At 45.3% G+C, this 24149-nt stretch overlaps 1 protein-coding gene across 3 annotated transcripts in view; it reads left to right on the forward strand.

Annotated features, from left to right (window-relative positions):
* The window catches only part of LOC126326728 (AH receptor-interacting protein), a 181116-nt gene that overhangs the window by 86534 nt on the left and 70433 nt on the right, over positions 1-24149 (forward strand). For all 3 annotated transcript variants that reach the window (XR_007560865.1, XR_007560866.1, XM_049995794.1), the window contains exon 4: positions 1956-2142. Coding sequence is in view for 1 of the 3 variants with exons in the window: in XM_049995794.1 (XP_049851751.1) it covers positions 1956-2142 (187 nt within the window). In the remaining 2 variants the exon portion in view is untranslated. The remainder of the gene's footprint in view (positions 1-1955; positions 2143-24149) is intronic.

Raw genomic sequence — 24149 nt, forward strand, 5'->3', positions numbered from 1 at the left:
GGCGTCAATTTTCTTTTTCATTCTTCTCCGTGTCACCTACTTGGACACATGAGACACTAAGTATTTTGTGTAGTAATTCTCACACTTCTCTGCTCTAGCTATCCTCAGGATTGTACAGATGATATTCTTGTGGAAGGCTGATGTTATGTCTCTAGTCTCACAGATTCTACACATCAGATTGAATAATGATTTGGTTGCCAATGATTTTATGAGTTCTGAAAGGATGCCAACTATGTATTCCTTCTTACTTGACCGCAAGTAGTCCAAATGTCAGTTAAACTCTGGTTCTAATAATGGATGCCCTGTGTCTTTCATATAGGCTCCAATTTCTTCTTCTGCATCTCATCAGACTATGACAAAATCACAGCTGATAAATTCTGACATGCATACTACACCAAGCAGTCAAAATCAGATTTGACAGTCCACTCTGAGGGAAGACCCACAGATTGTAACTAAGACTTTGGCAAGTGCACCAGAAGCAGGCACACCAGTGAGACAAACTTTTTCGCAACCCAGTGCACTGCTTTGCCTGTCATTGAGTAGAATGTCCCCCAAAGCAGAATCTGTCAGTTGTAAGAAAATCATGTTGTGACCAGACAAACTACAATCGCTGGTCACAACTGTGGATTCTTTGACTGCTCTGGGGATGGGACTTTTTTAACTACAACAGATGAAATATTAGTTCAGTCTATTACATGAATGGATAAAAAGATTTACTTAACTTGGGACAGTTCTTTGCCACAGGAGAGTGTAGAATATTACAACTGCCATTGACTATGAAAGCATCACTTGATGCTTACAGTCACAGACTGTTCTCTTGAAGTACAGTGTTCATCATTAACACAGCTGCACATTCCACTGAGACTTCGACTAACACTGCCCTACTAGACGATGTCGACTGCCGAGGCCGAGGTCACAAACTGGGCCAATCTCTTGTACACTCGACACTATATTTACCTCAGTGTGAAGGTGCCGGTATGCTGAGAGAAGGTATGGTCTTCAGGAGCACCTCTTGCATGTTGTCGCAGATTGCGACGAGCCTTCGTGGCTGTTGCTGACTTTGTTGTGGCATCGCTATCTCTGGATGATACCACAAACTGTAATTGTAGTCTGCCACTAACCCTATCTCATGTATAAAATAACTTCAAAATTCTGATCATTGTTCAAATGAGTTAATGTGTTAAATATTTTATGCTAAGCACGTAAAACCTTTATAGTCTTTATGGCTAAAGAGACAAAACCCCAAATATGTCAGTCTTACTAGTTTCCATTTATTCACCCATAGGCTAATGAAAAGTACAAAACCAAAACTAGTAATAAATTACTCGTCATTCCTGATGCTGAAGTTTTACCACATTCTGAAACACCAGACAAATATAGGCTGGGTAATTTGCAGGCAATTGAGTTATGCTGCCTCAAGACGTAGCCTATACACAGTTTTTAACTGTAATACTTGACTTAATTTTGTTAAACCCTTAACGTAAGATTAAGCTCTTAATGTGGAGATTATGGCAGTGTTTCAAATTTTGAAATTCAGTTAATTGTGTGAAATACTGAAAATGAAAGTTGCAAATGAAAGTTTTGTTGCTCCTGGAAGCCTTAAATAGATAACCTGCAGCTGGAACCAGATGGCTGTGGTTGGGTTAGCCATTTAGTAATGTAGATGTGTCATCTCTGCTTATTTCTGCCTGAGGGCTGTAGTAATTGTACAGAGTTGTGCCTCAGTTTCATGTTGTGGTTGTTCTCCTTGCCTTGAACTCAGTAAGTATTCTTGTCCAGGGACCTAGTAGAGGTCTGGTCACTGTTGGCGAATGTTTTTCTCGTACTAGCTTGATATGTAACTGTTTTGAATGGTCATGTAGCATTCTATTAGAAAAGCTTACCTATTATTATTATTATTATTGTTATTATTATTATTAATTGTGTTTGAAGGAAAAAGGCTGTTTTTATTTCAGAGCTAATTAAAGTTGAAGGTCCAGAAGAGTACAAGAAAGAATCTTGGCAAATGAATGCAGATGAGAAACTTTCTGCTGTTCCGAAGTTACGTGAGAAAGGAAATCAGTTATACAAGGAGAAGAATTTTGATGAAGCAGCAGGCCTTTATGCCGAGGCCCTTGGCCTGCTGGAGCAGCTAATGCTAAAGTAAATATATCTTTCATAAGTATGTCTTGCTATTTTCTACACTATTATCATTGTTTACGTCTTTTATATGTATTCTATTCCTCATGCATAATTTATAAGAAAAGTGAGATACTTATGATTTATCCTGTTGCTTATTGATTTGTGTATACTGAGGTGACAAAAGTCATAGGATAAAAATATGCTTGTACTGTATTTGGATAGCAGTAGTATCACGTATGAAGGTATAAAAAGGGCAGTGCATTGGCAGAGCTGTCATTTGTACTCAGCTGACTTATGTGAAAATGTTTCCCATGTGATTATGACTGCGCAACAGGAATTAACAGACCTTGAACACAGAATGGTAGGTAGAGCTAGACTCGTGGGGTATTCCATTTCAGAAATCATTAGGGAATTCAGTATTCTGAGATCCACAGTGTCAAGAACACCAGATTTGAGGCAGTACCTCTCACCACAGACAACACAGTGGCAGAAGGCCTTCACTTAATGGTCGAGAGCACCGGCATTTGCTTAGAGTTGTCAGTGCTAAGAGACGAGCAACAATGCATGTAAGAACCACTTAAATCAATGTGGGACATCAATCGACTAACATATCCATTAGGATAGTGCGGTGAAGTTTGGTTTTAATGGGCTACGGCAGCAAATGACTGATGCAAGTGCCTTTGCTAACAGCAAGACATTGCCTGCAACACTTCTCATGGGTTCATGACCATATTGGTTGGGTGTCTGTCTGAAAGGACTCATGATTACACAAACTCCAAAAAAAAAGGGACTTAAACTGTTGAATGATGTGGTTGGTATCTGCGATGGAATTTGTTTTGTTATAGCCATCGTGCTTCTCAATGGTTTCCATCAGCTTCGCCATATGCAAACACCATTGTAGCCTGTTCCCAACATGAATACTGAACCATTCTGCTGCTTACAATACGCTACATCAATCGTGCAGCCCACAACACGTAAGGAACACACGGCAGGCGATCAGAGGAACTTTCATTCATCAGCACCATCTGCCATGGCAATCATGCATTGCTAGACACGTGTTCATAGGACCTTTTTTCCTCCATTTCCAGTCAGGAATCCATCCCAACAGTTTCTAAGTTCTATTAATGTTCACCCCCGTATAGCATGATGTAAACTACACCACAAAAAGTGGTATACATCTTGTACAATTCTGCTGTGTTTTTCTTTGGCTTTCTACCTATAAATAGTCTTACAACCAAAATTTATGAAACAAGTGCTAAATAAAGAAGGGGAGAGACTCAATCGTGTTGAACACCACAGTAGATATTAACAAAAACCATCTTGGCTGTATTATTAAACATTTATTGTCACGAGACTGTTTTCTTTCTTTAGAACATCATTAGGTTTCTTGCAGTTAAACAAACATTTATTGTGAATCTCTTGCCTGGCACAAAGTTCCAAGTGACTGGAAAAAAGCACAGGTGACTCCTGTATGTAAGAAGGATAAAGGAATGGCCCACAAAAAAGAGACTAATATCTGTAACATCAGTTTGCTGAAGTATTGTTGAATATATTTCCTTAAGACAGGGTAACTTCTCTCCACAAATAAGCACAAATTTACTGAGCATCGATCTTGTGAAGCACAGCGTGTCCTTTTCTCACACAGGCTTTGTGAAACGTGGATGAAGAGCAGCTGGCAGATTTCCAGAAAGAGTTTGACACAGTGCCCCACTGCCGAGTGGTAACGGAAGTACAGGCATATCGAACCAGACTGTGAGTGGCTCGAAGACTTCTTAAGTAACAGAACCCAGTACATTCACCTTAACAGGATGTGTTTATCAGAGACAAGGATTTCATCAGGAGTGCCCCTGGAAAGTATGATAAGACTGCTCTCATTATCGGTATACATAAACGATCTGATGGACAGGGTGAGTAGGAATTTGTGGGTGTTTGCTGATGACTCTGTGATGTTTGAAGAGGGTCATCATTGAGTGACTCCAGAAGAATATAAAATGACTTCAACCTAATTTCTTGGTAGTGTGATGAATGGCAGCTTCCTGTAAATATAGAAAAATGTAAGTCCATGCAGTTCAGTACAAAAAAGAAAATCTCAATATTCTAATACAACATTATTAGTGTGCTGCTTGACACAGTCATGCCGATTAAATATCTAGGCATTATGTTAAAAAGTGGTATGAAATGAAAGAAGGATGATAGTGGGGGAGGCGAAAGCTCAACTTTGGTTTGTTGGGAGGATTTTAGGAAAGTGTGGTTCACTGGGAAAGGAAACTGCATTTAAAAAACCGGTGTGACCCATTGTATTGAGTACTGCTCGAGTGTTTGGGTTTCCAACCAGGTCGAACTGAAGGAAGACATCGAACCAATTCGGAGGTGTGCTGCAAGGTTTGTTACCGGTAGTGTAATGGAGATGCTTCGTGAAATCAAATGCAAATCCCCAGAGAGGATACTTTGTGAAAATTTAGAGAACCAGAATTTAAAGGTGATTGGAGAATGATTCTGTGCTGGCATAAGCTGACGCCAGCACTCCGATCGGCAAAGAGACTGTGACAAGATCGATAGTAGGCACTGGAGCGAGCAAGCCTATCAGGAGAGGGGCCAGTGACAGACTCCCAAAGAAAGTGTCAGCGCCCTCTAGACTGCCAGTATTTAGATCACCGCCGCAGATCAGAGAGCCCCATCAGTCATCCAGTGAGTCGACGAGTCAAGTCGTCAGTCACAGCCCAGTGAGAGTCGGAGTCGCAATTACCTCAGCCTTTACCTCAGAGTCAGTCAGTACCTAGTGACTTGAGTAGTTAGGGTACATAAAGGGGCTTGTACTTCACCAGCAGTGTGGCTAACATGGACTATTTCGGAGAACTTGTACTACAACACCTGGACTATCTTTAGTAGCTTCCTGTTCATATTAATAGAGAGTACTGTTAATACACGCATACAGTTGTGTTACAGAAAGTGAATACTGGCCATCGAACAACATCCTCTCCTTGCTTCCCATGGTACAAGCCTACAGTGACAAGGAGATAACACAAAAACTAGCAATGAGTATAATTCAGTACAGATTTTGCTTGCTTATCTTGTGTTTTGGCTTGCAGGTGTACTTTTTTCTCATTGCTAATTTGTAGTTGTGTTCTTGCATGTATTCCAGGAGGGGACCCACAGAACTAATCAAATTTCTCTTTTCAGAGGCTTTGCTTGTTTTCTTGTATAACATATTAATGTAAACCTTGGCTACCCCACCCTCTGCCCCTGGCCGTTGGCCACATATAGCCAATGTGATGGATCTAACACAAGCTTTTCAGTTTAAGAACCAACAAATTGCTACCCTAATAACAACGGTTCAACCACTACTGGCTGTACAAGCTGTGTCAGCCACCCATCAGACAAACTTCCAAGCGCAACAAGTGCCACTGACCAGCACACCAATGTTCTGGCAATTTAACGACATGAAAGAGGAATGGCTCGAATACCTGACACAGTTCCAAGCACATTGTGAAGTTCATTGAGTTCAAGGTACTGTGCAGCTACAACACTCTTTCGATGCGGGATCCCCAGTGTTCACCTTAAAACAAAAACTATTCCCTATCGCAACCCCCAATGGGCTCAGCTGTGACAAATAATTGCTGCCTTAACTCAATATTATGGCCAGCAAGTCCAAGTAGCTGCAACCAGATATCAGTTCTGTCACTTGTGGAAAAAGCCAGAACAGTCTGTGGTGCACAGAATTAACAAGCATGACTAGGAAGTGTAGTTGTGGCAACTTTTACAGTGATTTAATTATTAAAGATGCAATAACATTGAATGCTCCAGATTGTAGATTATTGGACATCTTAAAGTACTCTGATCCATCGCTTCCTCAAGTATTTCAAATATTGTAGCGATATGGTTTGGATCTTCCCCCCCCCCCCCCCCCCCCCCCCCCCCCCCCCCCTGAACCATGGACCTCACCGTTGGTGGAGAGGCTTGCGTTCCTCAGCGATACAGATGGCTGTACCGTAGGTGCAACCACAACGGAGGGGTATCTGTTGAGAGGCCAGACAAACATGAGGTTCCTGAAGAGGGGCAGCAGCCTTTTCAGTAGTTGCAGGGTAACAGTCTGGATGATTGACTGATCTGGCCTTGTAACACTAACCAAAACGACCTTGCTGTGATGGTACTGCGAACAGCTGAATCCCCCAGGGGCTCAGCATTCACTTGCTGAGTACGGGCTTGGCGACCCCGGGGTCCTGAGCTGGGGACTGGTCTGCGCCGCCAGTCTCCTGTCACCGTAACCCCCGGACATGCTTCATCGACCACCGTAGTACGGTGCGGTGGTGAAATGTTGTGTGCTGCGGGGAATGGTAATCTTCGCTTGACCGCCTGGATTGCGAGGAAGGCCAACCTCTATAAAAACCCCTCAATCTTTCGGTGTGCTCTGCGCCTAGAAGTTGCATGGCTGTTGGGGTGGAACAGTCGCAAGCGGGCAACCTCTGGGGCACCTGCCGCACCCCAATTGTATAAGGCTTACTCAGGCACGCGGGGCTCTGTCTGTGCGGACCTTAAGTTCCCTAGCTGCTCGTGGGACCACAATGGACCCTTCGACCTCTACATTTCCTCCTACCAGTGGCTTGGGTGGGCCACTGGTAGGAAAACACACCCCATCGGAAAAATGGCTACGCGCTGAGAGTCCTCCAGTGCCTGGTGTTGCTAGAGATTTAACAGACTGTAGTAACGGAGCACATGCTGATAATCAGAATGTGTTTTTGATTATTAAAAGGAAGGAGGATAACTTTTAGAGGGTTTCTCCCTTTTACATCCACAAAGGTCTTGAGGGAATTGCAGGAACACTGAAATCTGTAAAGCGACTGCGCAATGGGTCTCTGTTAGTTGAGACTTCTAGTTCCCGTCAAGTCACTTCCCTTTGGAAAGCAACCTGTCTAGGAGAGTACGCTATCGAGACCGCGCTCCACTCCACTTTGAATTATAGTAATTGTGTTGTGACGTGTAGGGACTTGGTGGATATCCCCATAGACGAGTTAAAATCTGAGTGGGCTGATGAAGGTATTGTTGACGTGCAGCATATTATGAAACGAGTCGATGGGGACCTCATCAAATCTGACTCGTTTATTCTCACGTTCAGTTGCCCGAGACTCCCAGAGCATGTTAAAGTGGGGTTCTTATGTTTGCCAGTATGGCCATATTTCCCCAACCCAATGCACTGTTTTAAATGTCAGCGATTTGGGCATACTACGTTGGGGTGCGATGGGATAGCCACTTGTGGTAAATGTGGTCAGCCTGCCCATGATGGAGCCGATTGTTCATCGCCTGTGAAGTGCGTGAATTGCACTGGGAGTCACCCTGTCTGGAGCCGGATCTGCCCCATCTATCTCGAAGAACGGAAGGTACAGGAGATAAAAACATCTAAGCGCATCCCCTACGGTGAGGCCAAGAAGCTCTTTTAAGGCCATGCAACCTCCTGTGTTTTCAACATCTTTCGCTTCCGCTCTCAAAAAACCGGTACAACTGGCCACTGTTGCTACGCAAACAGAGGTTGCTAGTGTTAGCACAAATACCTGCGCTTGCCAGTGCACTTGTGCTGCTGCGGTTGTTTTGCAACCTGCGGCTCTTCCCACTATGTCGGACAAGGCCGTGGTTGCTGACATTGGGTACTTCCTGCCTCTCCCCATATGGCGCCTTCTGCCCAGGCGAGTAAAGCTCCAAATGTTGACAAGGCTCTGCATTCTAAGCCCCCCAAGACAAAGCCTCAGAAGGTGAAGGTTTTGTCACCTGAGGAGACTAGTCACCGTCGGTCCAATGACGAGGCCACAGTACTGTCTGACATCTCCCGTGGGTCGTCATCGGAGCTTATGGACATTGATGTCGACCGGGGGAGATCTTCTCACCCCAGGAATAAATCTCCGGCCAGTACGGGCTCGCCTCCAAAGCACAGAGGCAGGGTGAAAGCTCAGCCACCCTGATCACTGGCTCCCATATTACAGTGGAACCTGAATGGGTTCAGGACGCATGTGGCCAAATTAAAACTCCTTATACAAGAGTGCCCCTTGTGCTTATGTCTCCAAGAGACACTTTTTCGGGCCACTGATGCTCCTCCTTTATGGGGCTATACCATATATCGAAAACATGATCTGACGGGGGAAAGGGCAAAGGGTGGTGTTGCGGTTTTTGTCCGTGACATGCATCCCTCATCTGAGCGCCCTCTCGTCACCGACTTGCAAGCAGTTGCAGTTGACATTCTTGTGGGTCGGAGGCTCACAGTCTGTTCAGTTTATTTACCGCCTCGGGATACGATAGACTCTGAGGCTCTCACGGACCTTATTAGCCAACTCCCCCGCCCATTTCTTTTTCTAGGGGACTTCAACGCTCATAATGTCTTATGGGGCTCTCCAACTACTTGCCCCAGGGGTCGCATTCTGGAAAGCCTCATGATGTCTGAAGAACTGTGCCTCCTCAACTCTGGTGCTCCCACTCATTTCTGTACTGCTTCCGGGTCGTCATCGGCTATTGACCTTTCCTTTTGCTCTCCAGCACTTGGGGATTCTGCTATGTGGGAGGCTGCTGCTGATCTCCATTCTAGTGACTACTTCCCCCTTTGGATGAGGCTGTGGCATTACCAGTGCCGCCCCGGTGGCACCTCTGCAGAGCTGACTGAACACTTTTCAGCCAACTGGCTGTTTTGGAATACCGTGCCAGTGTCCACGAATGGGTAGACCATGTTACAGCCGTGATTTCCCATGCTGCTGAATTGTCAATCCCACGGTCCCGGTCATCCCAAGAGGCGTGCTGTTCCTTGGTGGACCACTGAGTGCCGCTCAGCCATCCGAGCCCGCCGTGCAGCTCTGCGCCGCTTCAAGTGCCGTCCCTCAGCTGACAATCTTGTGGCCTTTCAGGTGGCAAGGGCCAGAGCGTGGCGAGTGATTAAAGAGAGCAAACGACGGTCATGGCAATTGTGATTGAACTCCATCTCTCGCTTCACTAGTTCTACGAAAGTATGGGAAGCCATCAGGAGGATTTCCGGTAAACTCAGCCAGCTACCTGTCACGGCATTGCTGCATCAGGGATGTCTCCTCACGGTGCCGAGAGACATTGCCCAGACACTGGCCGTGCATTTTGCGGACTCTACCGCCACTATTAACTATGATCCAGATTTCTGTCATTACCACACTGCCATCGAGAGGGGTCACTTATATTTCCAGTCTCTAAATTCTGAACCCTACAACTGCCCCTTCACAATGTGGGAACTGGATTCTGCACTGTCTGTGGCTCATGATACTGCGCCTGGTCATGATCAAATCCGGTACAGCATGCTGCGACACTTGTTGCTGCCATCCAAGGAAGTTCTCCTGAACTGTTTTAATATGATATGGTTATCCGGCACGTACCCTGACTCGTGGAGGGAGGCAATTTTGATTCCCCTCCTCAAACCAGGGAAGGGCCGAACGCATCCCAGTAGTTATCGGAGTATTGCTTTGACGAGCTGTGTTGGGAAGACGTTGGAACGCATGGTCAACCGCCGCCTGGTTTGGCTGCTAGAGACCAGGCAGCTCCTTAGCCCCCCTCAGTGTGGCTTTCGGAGATGTCGTTCCACTATAGACAACTTGACCCCATCCAGCAGGCCTTCCTACATAACCAGCGTTGTCTAGGGGTCTTCTTTGACATTAATAAGGCGTATGACACTACTTGGCGCCGCCTTATCCTCAATCAACTCCATGAGTGGGGCTTTCGTGGCCGTCTCCCCATCTTCATTCGGTCCTTTCTTTCTCACCTCCTCTTTCGGTATCGGGTTGGTAATGTGCTATCTGATTTGTACGTGCAGAAGAATGGTGTTCCTCAGGGCAGCGTTTTAAGTGTCACCCTCTTTGCCGTCGCTATTAACAGTATCACATCCACTATCTGGAGTCCTGCCCAATGCTCCTTGTTTGTGGACGATTTTGCTGTTTTCTGTTCTTCCTCCAGTCTTGTCACTGCTAGTCGGCAGTTGCAGCTTACGATAAAGCACTTAGAGGCATGGGCTGCAAAGACGGGTTTTACCTTTTCTGCAGTCAAATCTGTGTGTGTTCATTTTAATCGTTCTCAGCGCCTTTTTACCTCCCCTGAATTGCGTCTGAGGAACACCGTTCTTCCTATTAGAGACACTGTGAGGTTTCTGGGCCTCACTTTTGATTCCAAGTTGTCGTGGTTGCCTTACCTTAAAGACCTGAAGGTGCGGGCCTTGAAGGCACTGAATATTTTGAAGTGTCTGAGCCATCAGTCCTGGGGAGCAGACCGGGCGCGTCTGCTGCAGTTTTATAGGGCTTTCGTCCGATCGCATCTTGACTATGCTTGCACCGTGTATGGGTCAGCAAGGCCTTCATATCTGAAGATCCTTGGCACAGTACACCATGAGGGTATCAGGCTGGCAACTGGTGACTTCCGTACCAGTCCCATCCCCAGCCTGTGTGCTGAGGCAGGGGAACCGCCGCTCGCCATCCAGCAGAAACTCCTCATGGTGCGACGGGTGTATCATTTCCTTGCCTGTCCTACCTCCCCTGCGTACCCTACCGTTGCCCGACTGCCTATGGAACGTCTCTTTTCCAGTCGTCCCAGGGCAACGAGACCATTTGTGATTCGTGCCAAGCATTTGATTGAGTCCCTTGGTGTGGAGCGTGTGGCCCCCGAACGACAAGGTTTTACTCGCCTTCCTCCCTGGTTGCTTCAGAGGCCCAGCATCCTTCTAGACTTGTTGGAGAACTGGAGGAACTGCACTCCAGAGTTTGTTTTTACCTCCTTATTTTACGATATTTTAAACCAGCATCCGGACCATGTACCTGTATTCACAGATGGCTCTAAACAGGGGGACTCTGTTGGTTGTGCTGTGGTTTTCCCTGATCGAGTCGTCAAGTTAGGGCTTCCTGCGGCGTTTACCATCCTTGATGCCAAATTGTTTGCAATCTTGCGGGCATTGGAGCAGATGAGATGTGTTCCCAGCCTTAAGTTCCTCATCTGTTCTGACTCCCTGAGTGCCCTTCAGAGCATGCAACACTTGTACCCAGCGGATACGGTCATCCAGAACATCCATGATGCCCTACTCCACCTGCAACGGCAGGGGAAGGTGGTTTCTTTCTGCTGGGTGCCGGGGCACGTGGGTATTAGGGGAAACGAACTGGCGGATATGGCTGCCAAAGATGCACGTTCCCTCCCTCACGTTGTTGAATGTGCCGTCCCCCTCCATGCTGTAACCTCCCTTTTGCGTTTTCGTGTTATGCATCAATGGGAAGAGGAGTGGCTGGCAGTTTCTGACAATAAGCTGCGTCTGGTAAAGGCCACTTCACGACCATGGCGTACGTCCTACCATTCATACAGGCGGGATGAGGTTCTCCTCACTCGCCTCCGCATCGGGCACAGTCCCTTAATGCATGGTTTTTGACTCCGGCGGGAGAACCCCCCAATCTGCAGTGCTTGTGGCGTCCAGATTAGTGTCCGCCACATTTTACTTGACTGTCTATTCTCTGACCAGAGGGCGGTGGTTTCTTTGCCACCGGATTTGCCCTCTATTTTGCAAGACGACGCAACGACTGTGGTTAAGGTCTTACGGTTTTGTGTCCTGTCCAATCTGTTGCCTCGGATTTTAGGGAGAGGGTTTTAATGTGCTGCTGGGTGACTGGCTCACCAAGGTTTTAGGTAAGAGGTCCGCCAGTCACGATTACCTCCTTGTTTCCCTTCGGTTTCTGTTCTCTTTTCCTTGTGTTTCCTTTCCTTTTTTAGTGTGTTCCTTCTCCTCTTGTTTTGCCTCTGTATGTGGGGATTTAGAACTGCGTCAGGTCTGTGTCTTTTGGCCATTCTCCTTGATCGCTGTTAGTCTTAGTCCGTTCACTGCATGTGTTCCTGTTTTTATGTGCCTGGGCGCTGATGACCACACTGTTTAGTGCCCGTAAACCTCAAACACACACACATACACACACACACAACAGCTGAAAGCAAGAGGAACTACAGCCGTAATTTTTCCCGAGGGCATGCAGCTTTACTGTATGGTTAAATGGCGTCCTCTTGGGTAAAATATTCCAGAGGTAAAATAGTCCCCCATTCGAATCTCCGGGCAGGGACTACTCAAGAGTGCGTCATTATCAGGAGAAAGAACACTGGTGTTCTACAAATCGAAGCGCGGAATGTCAGATCCCTTAATCAGGCAGGTAGGTTAGAAAATTTAAAAAGGGAAATGGGTTGGTTAAAGTTAGGTATAGTGGGAATTAGTGGAGTTTGGTGGCAGGAGGAACAAGACTTTTGGTCAGGTGAATAAACTGGTAGAAGCCAACCTCAGGGAAGATGAGTTTGGATTCTGTAGAAATATTGGAACACATGAGGCAATACTGACCTTACGACTTATCTTAGAAGAAAGATTAAGGAAAGGCAAACCTATGTTTCTAGTGTTTGTAGACTTAGAGAAAGCTTTTGACAATGTTGACTGGAATACTCTCTTTCAAATACTAAAAGTGGCAGGGATAAAATACAGGGAGTGAAAGGCTATTTGCAATTTGTACAGAAACCAGATGGCAGTTGTAAGAGTTCAGGGACATGAAAGGGAAACAGTGGTTGGGAAGGGAGTGAGACAGGTTTGTAGCCTGTCCCTGATATTATTCGATCTGTATATTGAGCAAGCAGTAAAGGAAACAGAAGAAAAATGCGGACTAGGTATTAAAATCCACGGAGAAGAAATAAAAACTTTGAGGTTCGCTGATGACATTGTAATTCTGTCAGAGACAGCAAAAGACTTCGAAGAGCAGTCGAGCGGAATGGACAGTGTCTTGAAAGGGTTAGTATAAGATGAACATCAACAAAAGCAAAACGAGGATAATGAAAGGTAGTCGAATTGTCAGGTGATGCTGAGGGAATTAGATTAGGAAGTGAGACACTTAAAGTAGTAAAGGAGTTTTGCTATTTGGGGAGAAAAAGAACTTGTGACAGTCTAAGTAGAGAGGACATAAAATGTAGACTGGCAATGGCAAGGAAGTCGTTTCTGAAGAAGAGAAGTTTGTTAACATAGAGTATAGATTTAAGTGTCAGGAATTCGTTTCTGAAATTATTTGTATGGAGTGTAGCCGTGTATGGAAGTGAAACATGGATGATAAATAGTTTGGACAAGAAGAGAATAGAAGCTTTCGAAATGTGGTGCTACAGAAGAATGCTGAAGATTAGGTGGGTAGATCACATAACTAATGAGGAGGTATTGAATGCAACTGGGGAGAAGAGGAGTTTGTGGCACAACTTGACAAGAAGAAGGGACTGGTTGCTAGGACATGATCTGAGGCATCAAGGGATCACAAATTTAGTATTGGAGGGCAGTGTGGAGGGTAAAAATCTTAGAGGGAGACCAAGAGATGATTACACTAAGCAGATTCAGAAAGATGTTGGTTGCAGTAACTACTGGGAGATGACGAAGCTCGCACAGGATAGCGTAGCATGGAGAGCTGCGTCAAACCAGTCTCATGACTGAAGACAACAACAACAACAACAACAACAACAACAACATGGTTCAGGTGCTATAGCAGCGGATAAGTTTTACAAGGCTTCGATTTGTTGGGTTGAGTCACCACTTTGTCGTGACCACATCAAACAGCCACAACAATGAGTGTGTACAAAGCTGCGTGGGCAGGAATGTAGACAGGTAAACAGGCCTGTGAACTTAGTGAAGTCTTTCCCTAGATGTTTTGCTTGCCATAAAAGACAGCATTGCTCATCACATAATGAATCATGTTATACTTGTGGAAAAAAAGGCCATGTCCAAGCAGTTTGTTTGCAGTGGGACAAAAATGCCAATTTTGCTCTCTTCCAGAGAAAACAGGCTCGCGCATATGCAGTGAACATTGTGTTTTCCAAACCTACAACAGGTTTTTACATAAGTAAAATTAAGGTTGTGCCTCCTTCTCACCCTAAGGCTGTGCAACGACGTCCTACCAAACTATTGGACTCATTGCGAATTGCTGGCCATCGTGTGAACTTTCAGTTAAGACACAGGCACCTCAGAAACTTTGCTTAATTGTGCCACGTACAAACAGTTAGTCTCACCACGCATTTCTACGTCTAGCAAGCACCTCACTGCTTACAACTAACTGGAAATTCCAGTGCTTGGACAGTGTAATTAGCCTGACACTTACAATATCTCACACTAGAATGGTGAATTTTACTGTGTTGAAATCAAGAGACACTGAGAACATATTCGGTTTATATGCCTTTGACTTGTTTGGCTCTAGCATCCAAGACAACGTACTTTCCATATTGGCTTGTGATCCAAAAGACAGTGTTTCTAGGTTTATTAAAGAATTTCCTGATCTATTTTCAGAGGGAATGGGAAAAGCTAATAACTTTTGTAGCACATGTTACGTTGAAAGACAATGCACAGCCTAAGTTTTTCCGCGCTCGTCCTGTTCCAATTGCTTTAAGAGACAGAGTAGCCAGTAAATTGAAAGAATTGCAAGATTCCCATTCAAGTTAGTCAATGGGCAAGTCCCCTCGTTTTGTTGCCTAAGCCTTCTGGTCGCATTTGTATTTGCATTTGTGTTGACTTCAAGTTTACAGTCAACCCCCCCCCCCCCCCCCCCCCCCACAGTAATGACACTTGTTCATTGCCTCACCCTGAGGAAATCATGGACAGGTTTAGTGCAGCATGTTACTTTTCTAAGATAGATATGCATGATGCCCATTTGCAAATTCCATTGGATGAAGAATCACAGGAAGTGTTTGTTGTAAATACACACTTAAGAGTGTTAAAATATTTGTGTTTGCCCTTCGGCAGTGCTTCTGCATCCACCAGATTTCAATGTTAATTGGAACAGCTGACTACAGAAGTGCCATTTTGTTCAAACTACCTTGACAATATTGTCATCTCACATTGTACACCTGAGAAACACATTGTCAATTTGCATGCTCTTTTTCGAGTGTTCTCAGAAGCAGAACTCAAGTGTCATCTCAAAAAGTGGGTTTTTCTTCAAACTGAACTACAGTACGTGTGATAAACAGTTTGGGTGTGCACCCCCTTCAATCCCATTTGCTTGCAATCCATGACGTGCCTGTTCCTTGCAATGTATCTGAAGTGCAGGTGGTACTAGGCAAGATGACGTACTACATTCAGTTCATACAGAATGCCACTCAAACCTCCATTGCATTTCCTGCCTCGCAATTTGTGTGGGCTAAAGACTGTCTGGATGCAATTCAGAAACTCAAAAATGTTTTGTTTAGTGACAGATGTTTAGTGCATTTTCACCTTGTCAAACCAATAGTTTTTTAATTCAATGCTTCTTCATACAGAATCGGTGCTGTATGTTCGCACAGAATCATTGCACAAGACAGACCTATTACTCTTGCCTCAATGTTGTTAATTCAAACTCAGTGGAATTATTGTCAAATTGGAAAAGAGGCTCTCGCTATTGTGTATGGTGTGACAAAATTCCATCACAGCAAGATCTACTTAGTGCCAGATCACATGCCTTTGCAGTCCTTGTTTCATCCATCAAAGCCGGTTCTTACATGCACTGCTCAAAAATTACAAAGCTGGGCTTTTTTGCTTTTGCAGTATCAGTATGAAAATGTGTACAGACCTACTGCAAAGCAGACACCCTATCTGCCTTCTGATTGGTACAGACTCTGATTTTGATGCAGCAGATGCATCTTGCTGCCAAATAAATGTGCAGGGTTCTGAATTGCTGGAAGCTTTCCCCTTGCACTACAGAAAAATTAAACAGGTGATGGAAGCAGAACCACACCTCAAGATTTTGTTGCCTTGCATTTGCACTTCTTGACCTCGTTCATTGAACAATATCCAGAACTCAGTTGTGCATCGATAGTTTGATCATTGGCATAACATTTTGGTACAACAAGGTGTGATTCTAGTTCAGAATGACAGTGAACAGTCACATGTGCTTATTCCCAAAGTATTGGAAAAGGATGTGTTGTGATTGGTTCACCAAGGACACTGGGGAATTGTTTGCACCAAACAACTCGTGCGAAGGCACTGTACTTGGCAATGCATGGATGCCCACATTGAACAGATGATATAACTGTGTCGCGCATGTATGAAAAACCAATCTGCTCCACCACAGACATTTGCAGTTTGGCCTAAGGCTTAGTTTCCATGGCATCGAGTGCACATAGACATTGCAGGACCATTCTGGAACACTCATTGGCTCATAGTGGTAGAGTCTTTCAGCAAATTTCCATTTGCGATGCCTATAGCTTCTACCACATCATGTAGCATCATTCAAGTGTTGTCCTCCATATTTTGCATAGAAGGTTGATCAGAAGTACTTGTCAGAAAATGGACCACAATTCACTTCACATGATTTCGAACTGTTTTGTGGGTGAAATGGCATTCATCTTCTAACAAGAGAACGATTTCACCTGCAGTCCAACGGAGAAACAAAACACTTCATAAGCACTTTTAAGGAACAGATGGCCAAGCTTCGCACTACCCACACGTGGGAACAGATGGTGTGACTCTTTTTCGCCTCTTATCACTCCCACCCATGTGACATACTATCACCGACAGAGGTTCTGCATGACCAACACTATTGGCTGCTGCCTGATTTGCTACACCCATTGTAGCACTCGGTGCCACCAAGGGTGTGCAAGTATCACTTTGTGCCGCACGGTCTTGTTGTTTTCTGGCTTTATGGCAACTGTGGGTGCTGGGAAAGAGCAGGAGCACATATGCTCTTATATGTGTTTGTTTGCAGGTCCCAGTGGTTTGCAACACTGTCACCAGAACCAAATTCACGCATGTCATTTACTCCATGATTCTGCTGCTTCCCCCCCCCCCCCCCCCCCCCCTCCCCCCGCCAAAGATACATGACCTCACAGGACCACGTGGCATTTGCAGTCACTCGCTGAGGAGCAGATAGAATGGACAATGCACCCACACCCCTGCCATCCCCACTTACCGACCCCATAGACCTGGATCTACCATCACCGTCACGGTCATCACCCAAACACGTGCCCTCAGGCCTGGACAAGTGCCCTAGCAGGAGTTTTCTGGGGGGTGCTCCTGTTACCTCACAAGGCAGATGGTGGGGTACAGTTGGCAGTATACCATCCTCCACAGTAATGGCTCTTGGCTCATCTGTACGTCCAGCATCCTGCCTCCCTCATTCACAATCTTACTACGTGACAATGGTGTGGCATTTCCGAGGGGGGGCGGGGGGGGGGGGGGAGATGTGCTGACATAAGCTGGCGCAAAGAAGCTGTGAGAAGATTAATAGTAAGCACCAGAGCACAGAGCAAGTGAGCCTATCAGAAGAGACTCGCACGAAACGCGATGCCAATGCCCTCTCCACGGCCAGTATTTAGATTGCCACCATGGACTAGAGGACCCAGTCACCCATCCAGTGAGTCGAGTCATTAGTCGCAGCCCATTGGGAGTCGCAGTCACAGTTAGCTCAGCCTCTAGCTCAGAGTCAGTCAGTACCTAGCAACCAAAGTTGTGTACGTAGTGGGACTTGTACTTCACAAGCCGTGAGGCTAACCTGGACTATTACTGAGAGCTTGTACCGCAACACGTGGACTATCTTAGGTAGTTTCCTTTCTATATTAATAAAGAAGCCTGTTAATGCATATTTGCTTTTGTATTACAGAAAGAGGATACTGCTGCCAATGTACATTTCCCATAAGAACCACAAAGATAATGAAGGAGAAATTTGGGTTTGTATGGAGGCATATGGGCAGTCATTTTTTTCCCCTTGCTCAGTTTGTGAGTGGAATAGGAAAGAAAGTAGTGGTAGTGCCCTCCTGTTTGTCGTTTCTCCACGATACTTCGAGAAGCAGGTTCGTTGCCATCTTCTGATGGTATCTGGTTCCTGCTGCTCTGCTGTTGTCTGCATCTCCCTATGTCACCCCGCTTCTATCCCTGTCTGCACTGTTGCGACGGTGAATGGTAGCAATGGTGGGGCTAGCAGTGCCCAGCTGGACTCTCATCTCGAGCATCCAGACTAACGCTATTGGGTGTGGTCTTTACCGTAAAAGAACCCTTTTGTTTTTGTAGTCTCTCTACTGACTCAGTTGTAAGCCACTGTTGTTGTTAATCAGATTCTCTTGTACTCCAATTTCAGTGGCCTCTTTAATCAAGCAATTCCATAATTGGGAATGTTGTGTAAGTATTCTGGTGTTGTTGTAAAGCCAGTTTTAATGCTGTGGTCATTCCTGATGACTTCGTTTTCCAATGTAATTCAGTGCGTGTCTATTTTCATGGTGTCTCTGTTCTAGTGTACATACAGTTTCCCCAATGTATGCTTTGCTGCACTGGTAAGTGCTGGTTTGGGAAGACCTAAATCATCCTTCATTGAGTGTTGTAGTTTCAAGGTTTAAGGGGGAGGGGTAGGGGGGCAAAGCAGACATTTAACATTGTGTCACTCCATGCTCTGCCAATTTCTTCAGCGATATTATTGAGAAGGACGTACGCTAGTGATTCGTGCTCCTCTGTTTGTTGCTACTATTATCTAGATATAGCCTACCTAAACACATACCTTACCTGCTTGCTGCTGCATCCATTTCTTCATAATGCTATCTCGAGGTGCTTCAGGTCAGTTGGTTGGCTGTCTTGATCGCAGTTGTCGTAATTATATTGCAATTCATTCTGGTCATCTGATGACTTTACATTTTGGTAAATGACAGCATCATCTGCAAACAATCTAAGAGGGCTGCTCAGATTGTCCTCTAAATAGTTTGTTGATCAGGAACAACAGAGGCTCTGTAACACTTCTTTGGGAAATGCTAGATGTTACTCTGGTTTTACTTGATGACTTTCTGTCAATTACTATGAATGGTGACCTTTCTGATAGGAAATTGTGAATCCAATCACACAAGTGAGATGATACTCCATAGTAGAAGTTGCTTGTCAGGAACGTTGTCAAAAGACTTCTGGAGATCCCTGATGAAAGCACTCATTACGTCTTGAGAACAAAGAGCTAGTTGCATTTCAGAAGCATGCGATTTTCTTAATTTTTGTTGGCTATTTATCAATAGATCATTTTCTTTGAGGTATTTAATTATATACAAATACAGTATATGTTCTCAAAATCCTACTCCAAATTGATGTTAGCCATACAGGTCTGTAATTCAGCAGATTACTCCTATTTCTTTTCTTGGCTGTTTTTGTGTGACTTGTGCAACATTCAAACCTTTAGATATGAATCTTCCGAAGAGTTAGAGGTTCTATAAGATTGTTGTGGAGCTATTTTGTCAGCATACTCTGAAAAGAAAGGGGGACATGCACACACTGTGTTGTGTAGTGTGATGATGATGATGATGAAGAGGATGAAATCAGTTCCAGCCCATAGCCTACTCTGCACGAGTAGCACCTACAGGGCCTCCATCAGACAGATCACCATCAATATTGTCATGTGCCCTCGCTTCATGACACACTGTAGAGTGATTCAGTATTTAAACCAGAAGACTTGCACTAGGTCTGGTGATTAGGAGCTTTAAGCCACCACATTTCCTCCCATTGCTGGGCAAATACTGGCAATGAAATTTTTTTCCACCACTAGAATTTAAACCAGCTTACCCCCAGCTTGAGCACCAATGCACAAGCATGCGTGAGTGACCTTGGCTATGTATTATGTCATATGATTGAAAATCAAACTGTAAGGTGCAGTCAAAATGTTTCCATTTGGTTTCTGTACAGTCTGAAATCGGTATATCATTCAGACAAAGTCACAAATACAAAATCAAATAGGGGTAATGCAGGAGTCGGTTTAATAATGAATAAAAAAAAATAGGAGTGCGGGTAAGATACTACAAACAGCATAGTGAATGCATTATTGTGGCCGAGATAGACACGAAGCCCACGCCTACTACAGTAGTACAAGTTTATATGGTAACTAGCCCTGCAGATGACGATGAAATTGAAGAAATGTATGATGAGATAAAAGAAATCATTCAGATAGTGGAGGGAGATGAAAATTTAATAGTCATGGGTGACTGGAATTCGGTAGTAGGAAAAGGGAGAGAAGGAAACATAGCAGGTGAATGTGGATTGGGGCTAGAAATGAAAGAGTAACCCGCCTGATAGAATTTTGCACAGAGCACAGCTTAATCATAGCTAACACTTGGTTCAAGAATCATAAAAGAAGGCTGTGCAGATGGAGGAAGCCTGGAGATACTGACAGGTATCAGGTAGATTATATAATGGTAAAACAGAGATTTAGGAACCAGGTTTTAAATTGTAAGACATTTCCAGGGGCAGATGTGAACTCTGACCACAATCTATTGGCTATGAACTGTAGATTAAAACTGAAGAAACTACAAAAAGGTGGGAATTTAAGGAGATACGACCTGGATAAACTGAAAAATCCAGAGGTTGTACAGAGTTTCAGGGATAGCGTAAGGGAACAATTGACAGGAATGGGGGGAAAGAAATACAGTAGAAGAAGAATGTGTAGCTTTGAGAGATGAAGTAGTGAAGGCAGCAGAGGACCTAGTAGGTAAAAAGACGAGGGCTAGTAGAAATCCTTGGGTAACAGAAGAAATACTGAATTTAATTGAGGAAAGGAGAAAATATAAAAATGCAGTAAATGAAGCAGGCAGAAAGGAATACAAACGTCTCAAAAACAAGAGCGACAGGAAGTGCAAAATGGCTAAGCAGGGATGGCTAGAGGACAAATGTAAGGATGTAGAGGGTTATCTGACTAGGTGTAAGATAGATACTGCCTACAGGAAAATTAAAGAGACCCAGTTCTAAGCAAAGAAGGGAAAGCAGAAAGGTGGAAGGAGTACATAGAGGGCCTATACAAGGGCAATGTACTTGAGGACAATATTATGGAAACTGAAGAGGATGTAGATGAAGATGAAATGGGAGATACGATACTGCGTGAAGAGTTTGACAGAGCAGTGAAAGACTCTCTGGAACCCCTTCAGCTATGTCCTTGTTTGGACCATGATGATGATGATGAGTCCCATACTCCGTTTACCGAGCGTAGGGGAGCGACGCGGGAGACCCGCGCCGCCATACTAGGCAAGGTCCTAGTGGAGGTGGTTTGCCATTGCCTTCCTCCGACCGTAATGGGGATGATTGATGATGATGATGAAGACGACACAAACACCCAGTCATCACGAGGCAGGTGAAAAATCCCTGACCCCGCCGGGAATCGAACCCGGGACCCCGTGCTCGGGAAGCGAGAACGCTACCGCGAGACCACGAGCTGCGGACGTTTGGACCATAGACCTCAATTTTATTAAGTGACTTAAGCTGATGAAAAGCTGTACATCCAGCCACCCATGAGGTGCTTTCAGTGCTTGTGTTTTGGGCACGTCTTCCCAATGTACGATGGATCCTCTATGTACTGTCTGGTTGGTGCGGGTGTACACACAGTTTGGGAGCCTGTGTGTTCCAAGGCCAGTGTGTGTAAATTGTCATGACCACTGCCCTCCATGCTCATCAAATTGTCTGACTTACAAGAAAGAAAAGAAGATACAAAGGGTATAAGTGTCTGTATCATTTAAAATACATTGAGGTTCATCAGAAATTTGACCATTTTCATCCCGTGTTGATGGCTTCTACTGTTGCCTCTGTTATATCCTTTCCCCCTCCTCCGTCTTCCATACTCCATTTCTATTCCCCTTTTACTATCCCCCTTCTCTTCTGTTTCCAAACCCTCCCCTACGAGTGTTACTCCCCTTCCCGGCCGAAGAAGTGCCCCCCTTCTTAGGCATCTGCTGGTGATTGGGCTCCATCCTGGCACACCTCCCCACAACATGTCTCAGCCTGGAGGCCTGCTACCACAGCTTGGCTTTGAGGCAGACAGTCTGTGCACCCCAAGGTCACCTGTTCTCTTTGGGTTCCATATGTTGCAGAAGCCTGCTCTCCCTCTGTGCCTGCTCTTCTCAATCTATGAAATAGTAGTAGAAGAAGAAGAATATAATTCCCAGTACAAGGCCCTCCAGTGTCTCTGGAGGTGCCATCTCCCCCATTGCAACCCAAGTCTGACACATCTTATTTATAGAAGTCACTCTATCATCATAGGTGACAGATGGTGATCCGGCAGCATGATTGGCTCCAACCCATTCTCCTCCCATTTGGGTACCTTCTCTGTGATTATTCAGTGGAACCATATTGTATATTCCCGTTGTCTCCTGGAGTTGCATTCCCTTACTCTCTAGGAATCTCATGTTACTGATGTTTGCTCACCATCCCTTTCCCAGTGTGAGTCCGGGGTATAGAATAGGTTCTGAAGTGTTCCTGCCTGTCGTAAGAGGCAATTAAAAAGCGTCTCACACTTTTCAGCCCTATGACTCCAGGTCCCAGTCTATCATTTAACCTGCCACTTTCAAAATTCTACGGATGTGCAGGCCATATGGGAAGGACACTTTATGTGGTGCGTGAGTTATCCATAGTGTTCTTTGATCTCCTGAATCTCTTGTCATGGCTTTGTGTTTCCACCTGCGATTCAACTATTTGGGTGAGGACACTTTCCAGGGTATGTCATCTTCTTCCATTGTCTCCTGTCCTCTTTCGTCCCCATGACGACAGTGGATTTCTCTGCACTCAATATCCAAAGCAGTAGCCAGTCCATTGTGGTGTGGCTGTCATAATACCCATTTGGTTGTAGCCCCCTGACAACACAGTGATCGCATTGCTGATTCCAGAGCTGTAAACTCCCCACTTATGCCAAGGAGTAGATGCCTGTTTTCTTGGGGCATCAGGACTCTCGGCAACGGCCATCATGCCAGTTGGCCTTTGCTGTGGCAGGGTGGCAACTGTAGGGAGAGTGCCTGATCAGGGAGGGTGGCATCAGGGTGAATGACCCGCAATCAAGTGGACTAAGTCATCTCTTGCTGGTGACCATACATCACCAGCAGTCTCTAAGAAGGGCAAGATCGAAAACAATGCCGACAAGTATGACCCTAAATCTGTGCCTTCTTAGTGATAGCTCACCTCATTTTAGTACCGAATATGGCACTTTTTCTGTCGTTGATCTTTTGCTCTCTTCTTCCTACCTATCTACCTTCCTTCCTTCCACTGGTCACCAGACAGAAACCTCTGTGATGGTGACCACTTCCCATTCATTCTCTCATTGCTTCCCACCTCCTGTTGATCAGTTTACCTCACTGGGCTTTCCATCATTGTCATTGGCCTCTGTGTACCTCCCAAATTGTGTTTCCACCTTCTTGTCAGGTTGTCTGTAAATGTGTTCATACCCAAGCCCATTTCTTTATCAAACCGAGCAAATGGGTGTGTTGTGTTGGGAAAGCTTTGCCTTGCATCTCCTTACCAGTGCAGCTTTCGGGACGGATGGTCTCCAATCAGTCATCTGCTTTGATTGGAAACCTCAGTTCAGCAGGGCTTTTCTCAATGCCGCCAACAACACAGCTGGACGCCATCACATCCTTCTTATGGTCCATGAGTAGGGTCTTTGGTGCTCCTCCCAATTTTTTTGTTAGTCAGTTCCTGTCCCACCAGTCATTCAGAGTCTGGGTTTGCACTGTTCTCTGGTCTCTGTGGAGCCAGGAGGGTGGCATTCCACAGAGCTCCATATCAAGTTTCCTTTGTTTTCTAATCACTATCAGTGGACTTGAGGCACTGCCAGAATGTTGGCCAGCCCAGCCCTGTATCTGGACGATTTCTCAATTTTGACTAGCCCACTTGGTGGCCTCTGCAGAACAACAGCTCTAGGGTACCATCCAACACTTCCATGTATACTCTCTTGCACGGTTTTCAATTCTCTGCTTAAGTTGAGGGTGGTGCATTCCCGTCGCTGTAATATGGTCCATCTTGTTCGGGAATTCTACCTCGATCCACAACACCTGACCATGGACCCACAGTTCTGTTCCTTGGCTCGGTTGCTGTGGGCGAGCGGTTCTAGGCACTTCAGTCCGGAACTGCGCTGCTGCTACGGTCGCAGGTTCGAATCCTGCCTCAGGCATGGATGTGTGTGATGTCCTTAGGTTAGTTAGGTTTAAGTAGTTCTAAGTATAGGGGACTGATGACCTCAGTCCCATAGTGCTCAGAGCCATTTGAACCAATTTGTTCCTTGGCTCTTCTTTTTCACAACAAGCTTACTTGGTTGCTCCATATC

Source organism: Schistocerca gregaria, chromosome 1, assembly GCF_023897955.1.
Source record: "Schistocerca gregaria isolate iqSchGreg1 chromosome 1, iqSchGreg1.2, whole genome shotgun sequence".
NCBI lineage: Eukaryota > Metazoa > Arthropoda > Insecta > Orthoptera > Acrididae > Schistocerca > Schistocerca gregaria.